This window comes from Camelina sativa, chromosome 12 (genome assembly GCF_000633955.1).
Source record: "Camelina sativa cultivar DH55 chromosome 12, Cs, whole genome shotgun sequence".
Classification (NCBI taxonomy): domain Eukaryota; kingdom Viridiplantae; phylum Streptophyta; class Magnoliopsida; order Brassicales; family Brassicaceae; genus Camelina; species Camelina sativa.
In genome coordinates, this window is record NC_025696.1 from 4,536,242 (window position 1) to 4,544,543 (window position 8,302).

Sequence of the window (8,302 nt, forward strand, 5' to 3'; positions counted from 1 at the left end):
CGAAAAAAATGTAATTGATATATTAATTATATATGCCTCTCTGAATTGTACTCACTTCCTTCGTTTGCCTAATATCACCCAAACCAACCAAGAAGCTTAATCCCTAACAGTTTTTATGCGATTAGGTTTGCTACTAATAGCCTCCACTGGGAACCACGTCTTCATAGATTATCACGTAGGTTGATCAGCTAGACATAGAGTTAGTTATATTAGTATTAGACTGATATCCAGATAATGCTTTCGCTAATCACCTTGAAAGAAAAAAAAAAAAAAAAAAAAANGCAAAATTATGTAGTCAGGCATGGGTCACAAATCAACAAGTCGGTACAGTTGGTTCGAGATTTCTCCCTATAAAATGGCGCACTAAGTTTAACTGTTGAAACCATCCGATCTTCCCTTCTCTACCTTCTTCAATTTTTCAACCAACAAACAACAATGACAAACCATCTGCTCTTAACCACTTACCCTACACCGGGTCTAACCCAAGAAAAAGAACAAGTTGAGAAAGAAATGATGACCATGCAAGCTTTGAGGATAACGAACTCATTGGCTTTTCCTATGGTTTTCAAAGCTGCCTTGGAGCTTGGCGTCCTCGACACTATTGTTGCCGTTGGCGACGACGTATGGCTCTCAGCTTCGGATATAGCTTTTGCTCTCCCTACCAAGCCCACCAATCCAGAGGCGCCAATGTTGTTAGACCGTATGTTACGGTTACTCGCGAGCCACTCGATATTGAAGTGTCGTATAGTTGAAACCGGAGAAAACGATCGAATCCGAAAGACCCAGAGGGTATATGCAGCTGAACCAGTTTGCACATTTTTCTTAAACCGTGGTGACGACTCGGGTTCTCTCATGTCCTTGTTCAAGGTGCACCAAAGCGAAGTCTTTTTCAAAACTTGGTACGTACCTCATTATTTGCATATCAGCCAAATTACTAGTTAATCCTCAGTTATAACAAACCGGCTTATAACCTTATTATTAAACCAATCTGCAAAAAAGTACACGTCCATTCAGTGAAAAATTGAAGATTTGTTACAGGACACATCTAAAGGATATGATTCAAGAAGAAAAAGATGCATTCAGCTCTGCTCATGGCATGAAACTCTTCGAATACATTGGGTTGGACGAACAATTCGCTGGTATGTTTAACCAGGCAATGTCAGAAACTTCTAGCATGGTCATGAAGAAAATTTTAGAAGTTTACAAAGGATTCAAAGATGTAAATACTTTAGTTGATATCGGAGGAGGACTTGGCACCACACTAAATCTTGTCACTTGCAAGTATCCTCAAATTAAGGGTATCAATTTCGACTTAGCAGGGGTTTTAGCCACTGCTCCTTTGTATCCAGGTACAACAGTAGATCATTAGTCTGAAATGTTGAAAATTGAAGTGTGTTTTCCAAAAAATAATTAAAAATGTACTTTTTCAGTTTTATTAATTCCTACTAAAAAAATCTTATAGGAGTGGAGCATGTATCCGGAGATATGTTTATCGAAGTTCCAAAAGGGGATGTAATCTTCATGAAAGTAAGTTATATATACTGCATTTAAATGAAAAAGGCTAATTACTTTTATGATTTAAACAGTTCATTCACAAATTAAGTTGGATAAATTGCTGGCAGTGGATATTATATGACTGGAACGACGAAGATTGTGTAAAGATACTAAGAAACTGTTGGAAGAGTCTTCCGGAAAAGGGAAAAGTGGTAATGGTTGACATGGTTACACCAACAGAACCAAAGAGTGACGACTATTTCTCTAACATAGTCTTTGGCATGGACATGGTGATGTTAACACAATGCTCGGGTGGTAAAGAGAGGTCATTTTCTCAGTTTGAAGCTTTGGCTTCTGCTTCGGGTTTTCATAAATGTGAAATAGCTGCTCTCGCTTACACATTTTCTGTTATCGAATTCCACAAATAAATTCAAGAGTTTACAACGAAGACACTAATAAGCAATACTTATTTCGTGGGAGGAGATTATTTACTAAAATAAACGTTTATATTTTGTTACATTCTTACGAATTATCTTACATTGCTGGAATTCGTCTACCAAGTTTAAGATAAACTTAATTACACACATAGACGTACGAAAAAAATGTAATTGATATATTAATTATATATATATATATATATATATATATATGCCTCTCTGAATTGTACTCACTTATTTCGTTTGCCTAATATCACCCAAACCAACCAAGAATCTTAATCCCTAACAGTTTTTATGCGATTAGGTTTGCTACTAATAGCCTCCACTGGGAATAGGGTTAGTTATATTATTAGACTGATTGATATCCAGATAATGCTTTCGCTAATCACCTTGAAAAGAAAAAAAAAACATTAGGCATATTATGTAGTCAGGCATGGGTCACCAAATCAATAAGTCAGCACACTTGGTTCGAGATTTCTGCCTATAAAATGGCGCACTAAGTTTAACTGTTGAAACCATCCTATCTTCCCATCCTATCTTCCCATCTCTGCCTTCTTCAGTTTTTCAACCAACAAACAAAACAACAATGACAAACCATCTGCCCTTAACCACTTACCCTACACCGGGTCTAACCCAAGAAAAAGAACAAGTTGACGCAGAAATGATGAGCTTGCAAGCGTTGAGGATCACGAACTCATTGGCTTTTCCTATGGTTTTCAAAGCTGCCTTGGAGCTTGGCGTCCTCGACACTATTGTTGCCGTTGGCGACGACATATGGCTCTCGTCTTCCGAGATAGCTTTTGCTCTCCCTACCAAGCCCACCAACACCAACCCAGAGGCGCCAATGTTGCTGGACCGGATGTTACGGTTACTCGCCAGCCACTCGATATTGAAGTGTCGTATAGTTGAATCCGGAGAAAACGATCTAATCAGAACGACCCAAAGGGTATATGCAGCTGAACCGGTTTGCACGTTTTTCTTAAACCGTCGTGACGACTCGGGTTCTCTCCTGTCCTTGTTCATGTTGCTCCAAAGCCAAGTCTTTTTCAAAACTTGGTACGTACCAAATTATTTGCATATTTGCCAAATTAGTAGTTGATTCTCATTTGTATCAAACGGGCTAATTAGTAACCTTTTTTTTATTAAACCAATATGCGATAAAAGTACTATATACACGACATTTTCAATGAACAATTGAAGAATTAATGTTACTGGACACATCTGAAGGATGTGATACAAGATGAAAAAGACGCATTCAGTTCTGCCCATGGCATGGGACTCTACGAGTTCATTAGGATGGACGAACAATTCGCTGGTATGTTTAACAAGGCAATGTCAGAATCTTCTACCATGATCATGAAGAAGATTTTAGAAGTTTACGAAGGATTCAAAAATGTGAATACTTTAGTTGATATCGGAGGAGGGCTTGGCACCATAATGAACCTTGTTACTTCCAAGTATCCTCAAATAAAGGGTATCAATTTCGATTTAGCTGCAATTATAGCCACTGCTCCTGTTTATCCAGGTAAATTTCAACAAATAGAAAAACTGAGTGGTGTTTTCCATAACCTCTTCATTGATATAATTTGATTTAGTCCTACTTAAATCTGTTGTAGGAGTGGAGCATGTATCGGGAGATATGTTTATAGATGTTCCAAAAGGAGATGCAATCTTCTTGAGAGTAAGTGACATTTGAATGAAAAGGTTAATGAATATATAAACTATATATTTACAAACTAATTATGATATGGGTAAAATGTTGGTAGCGGATATTACGTGACTGGAACGACAAAGATTGTGTAAAGATACTAACAAACTGTTGGAAGAGCCTCCCAGACAAGGGAAAAGTGATAATAGTTGACATGGTTGCACCATCAGAACCAAAGACTGACGACATTTTCTCTAACATTGTCTTCGGTACGGACATGCTGATGTTAACACAATGTTCGGGTGGTGAAGTGAGGTCATTTCTTCAGTTTGAAGCTTTAGCCTTTGCTTCGGGGTTTCATAAATGTGAAATGAGTGGTCTTGCTTATACGTATTCTGTTATCGAATTTCACAAATAGATTCAGAGTTTTAGAAAAAAGAAATTTTAAATTTTAAAAAAAAAATTTCGTGTGAGGGAGATTATGAACTACATAAAATGTTTTACTTCATGATTTATTTTTATAATCTTTGTAATGAAGATTTGTGGTAATGGTTGTTTGTTTTTCTTTCAAATTGTAAGATGTTTGTATTATAATAAGAAAGTATAATTTCATATTTTCATATATGGTGGCATGTTGGGAGAAAAAGAGATATAATTTCATAAAGCGGTTACTTTTTTTTTTTTTTTCATAAAGCGGTTACTTGTTCTATAACTAAATTAGATTTGGAAGATGGTTGCTACTTGCTAATATTGGTTCAATCAGAAACGAAACTTAAATTTGTATTATTGAACACAGAATACGACAATCCAAGTGAACTGCCTCCAACTTGAGCTTGCTCGCCATTAACATGTCTCTCTCAGACTTTTACTCTACTCGTCCAGAATCTCGGACCAGGCTTCTTCCTAACTCTGCCGACTCAAGGGACGATGTTGTTGGCGCTGCAGCAGCTGGTATGTTATCTCTTTAATGATTTAATAGTTGCTATACGTAATCGTGAAAGGCAAATGAAAGCAAAATATTTCGTTTGTTTCTGTTTTGCGTTTCCACGTTACTATATATTATAAAATCTAAAAAGGGTTTATATAGTTCAGACATGTGAATTTTCCTTCTGAGTCAAAACTGCCTGCTTCATTGTGAAACCTTGCTTATCACAACCACCCATAATCTTTAAAACGTAACCCATTAACTCCTGCAATAACATTTCAGAATATTATGATTCCATCATCTGTTTAAAAGAGATAAAATCACAATCAAAGATAGACGAAATCTGTGCACCTCGCCCAACGCATCTCCACTGACTTCTTTAGAGAGTTTCTTGACTCTCTTGTCGAACGCACGTCTGCATCAACATAAGCCAAGCTGATCAATACTATATATTATAATCTATACATGTTTTTGAGCAGATACGAAGCTTAACTTTGTATTAATATTTAACATATATAGACGAAGAACATAGGAAAATATATAGAGCAATTCGCGACATTTTTTTGTAACCTAAGAGCTACTAATTTCACAGTGATATCTACAAGCATGAATCAACAGATCTATAGAACCTATCGCGAAATCTACAAAAATGAGTAAAGATGAATACAAGAGAGCAAAATCTTACAGTTTCTGGTCATCGACGATCTCGAGCTTCTTCTGGCAACCAGTGGTTGGATTTGCAATGTGGAACTAAAACACAGAAACATGAGAATATAAGCAAAACAAGAGACGAGAAACGAAGTAGTAAAATGTAGACTCTGCTCGCCGTCACATACCTTCATCTTCTCAGGCGCTTAGGGTTTCTGAGCTAGCGAGAGTAGCAAATTCATACGAAGAGGCAAGGTTTATTCGGTTTCTTTTTATGGGCCGTTTTCCCACTTATGGGCCGTTTGGCCCATTTATCTTTTTTTCTTCTTCTTAATTTGATGAAATATACCAAAATTAAAAAACCCATACTTACATAATTTTGAGTTCAAAGTATTGTAAAAACAAAATTTTAATATTTTGCATTGCTAAGATACGTCTTAAAAAATTAAGATTAACTTAATTCAACACATAGACCTAAGAAAGAAAGTTGTAAACTCAGTTTTGTTTTGGTTTTGAATGATCGGATTTATTTTATCTTATTAGTCCGCCCTAATAATAGAATTTTGTAGACAAAAAGTGTGAACAAAAAAAGAAGAAAAAGAATTAGAGCTTTAATAAATTGTATGATTGATTAATTAATCCGTTACATCCGAACGAAAGAGAGGAAAATATAAATATAACTACATATTGAACAAAATTTCTTCTAAACCCAAAACAGAGGTTACAAAGATGTCTTTATTTTCATACTTAAACTTGATTAGTACTTGAGTCTCACGATGATGTTTTATGCCTATCGTTTTCTCCTCCCTGTGTGCCAACGGCTTTGTCAATCGACGTCTATGGTTCAGCAATTTTTAGACGAGAAATAATGTTTTAGTTTAGTTTCATTTTGATGGACGTAAAAAGAAAGAGTTGAACACGTTCCAAGATTTGAAAATAAAAAACGAAATCAACTGGAAAGTTATAATCTTGCTGAAATCCTTCAACCATCCCCTCGTTGATATATCTGACCACTTGGATATGTTCTGGTCATCCGACACACTATGTCACTACGCCTAACAAATTATAATTAAGGTTTGGTTATACCATATGCTGTATCTTGTGTCATTAATTAAAGTATCATCCTTTAGCTCATTGATATAGTATTAGTTATATCTGCCTCTCTGGTGTCACTTCTTTGTTTGCCTAACATCACCCAAACCAACCAAGAAGCTTAATCCCGAGTACTGTTTTATGCAGTTAGGTTTGCTATTCATATATATAGCCTCCACTGGGAACTACGTCTTTCATAGATTATCACGTGGGTTGCTACTTGCTCGGCTAGAGATCTCGTACCGAATTTCGAAACCCTTGCCCAGCTAGAGATTTCATCATTTTAATATTTTATGATGGCGGTTCACAATTTATCCCTTGTCAAGATCTTTATGAATTACATTATTTCCTTAAATATCTAATATATTAAAAGTGAAGTCGAGAGAGCTCACAGCCAATCTCACAAAAATTGACCTCTTTTGCCCTTAATGAAAAATACCCTTATAAATATTTCGGACAAGCTTTTACTCTCTATTTAGGTTGCTGAAACGCACCACATTCATCCTCAGACTTAAGATTACTAATTTGCCATTAATGAGATTCAAAACTAGACAATTTTACCCTTTTTCTAAGTTTTAATTTTTTTTTAAAAATAAAAAAATGAAAATTAAAAAAAAAACGAAATTTGTTTACAGAATCGGAAATCTAATATATTTACGCAATATCTATCTTTAAAAAAATAGAAGATAAATATTACAATATATTACGAATATTTGTTTAAAGAAAATTTCTATTTTTTAAAATATTAAAATGGTAAAGATAATTATGACGATTTTCCTTCTAAGCTATATATATAGACGCTCAGCCAAAACAGTAGAAGTCGGATTCAATAAGCTAAACATATATTTTTGAGAGTATAATTTTTATTTTGTATTATTCTGGTTCTAATGAATCAACTTTACTATTGTATGATTTTGATTTTTTTTTTCATGTTGATGTACTATCCATATGCTTTGGTGCTTTGCATAATTAAATTTTATGCTGCTATAATTTTTAATTATTATGTTGAATCATATCAAAAATTTTACTCATTTTGTTCTGTTTGATTGTGTTTTAGGTGTACTTGCCATGGACCATGGATGTTTTTTTGTATATCAAAAACAAGATTGGACGAACAAGTTGATGAAGCAAGCAAAAATAATCAAATCAGTAAATTATTATTAATAATTGTGTGTTTTTTTAAGTGGTGATTGTTATTCAATTTTATTCTCTTGGCTAAACATGATCATATTTTTATTCGATGATTTTTTATTCTACAAGCAAATGAGCAAATACAACTTTTCACAATTTTATATGATTCATCAGATTCTAATTTTTATGCTTTTTTTTTTTAGTGGTTGTTTGGAAAGCAAGATCAAGCAATCATAGACTTTGTATGTGGTTTCTCCATCTGTTTAAACATATATATTGTATTATTTTCTATATTTTTTTTTGTAGTTTAGTAATTTGAAAAACTTTTATATGTAACCTAATACATATTTTTTTTTTTTTTTCAGTTGAATTTATGGATGATCATTGTTCATAATTGTGGATCTACAAAACTGAATATAATAAAATTCATATAATAATTTTTGCTAATCTGAATCTTTAATTTTTTAAAATAATATTGTTGCTAATGTTTTTTTTGTAATGATTATAGTTGCAGAAAATTATGATGGATTATGTTTATAACAAATATATGGTAATCTTCTAAGAACTTGGATTTCGTTCTGTTTACAAATACATTTGAACTAGAATTCTATTTATATGTAACCTATTACATAATTTTTTTTTGTTTCAGTTGAATTCATGGATGATCATTGATAATAATTGTGGATCTACAAAATTGAATATAATGAAATTCAGGTATTAATTTTTGATAACCCGAATCCTTAATTTTTAAAAATAATATTGTTGCTAATATTTTTTGTAATGATTATAGTTGGACAAAAACTATGGTGGATTCTATTCATAAAAAAATATGGTAATTTCTTAATAAAATTGATTTATTTCCATTTACAAATAGATTAAATATTTCTTCATAAATATTTGTGATTAATATTTATTCTTCCTCTTAAA

At 33.4% G+C, this 8,302-nt stretch overlaps 1 protein-coding gene, 1 long non-coding RNA gene and 1 pseudogene across 2 annotated transcripts; 2 read left to right on the top strand and 1 right to left on the bottom strand.

The window, feature by feature from the left end:
* On the top strand, positions 388–2,091 carry LOC104730122 (indole glucosinolate O-methyltransferase 4-like). The gene is made up of 4 exons (XM_010449230.2): positions 388–899; positions 1,039–1,349; positions 1,463–1,527; positions 1,623–2,091. Exons 1-4 carry the CDS (start codon positions 436–438, stop codon positions 1,920–1,922), a joined length of 1,140 nt encoding a protein of 379 aa, XP_010447532.1. The 5' UTR covers positions 388–435; the 3' UTR covers positions 1,923–2,091.
* LOC104730123 lies at positions 2,461–4,048 on the top strand (annotated as a pseudogene).
* LOC104733190 lies at positions 5,206–5,380 on the bottom strand. Its single transcript, XR_002034617.1, has 2 exons — positions 5,341–5,380; positions 5,206–5,254 (listed from the first exon to the last, which is right to left on the bottom strand). It is a non-coding gene; the product is annotated as an uncharacterized LOC104733190 (long non-coding RNA).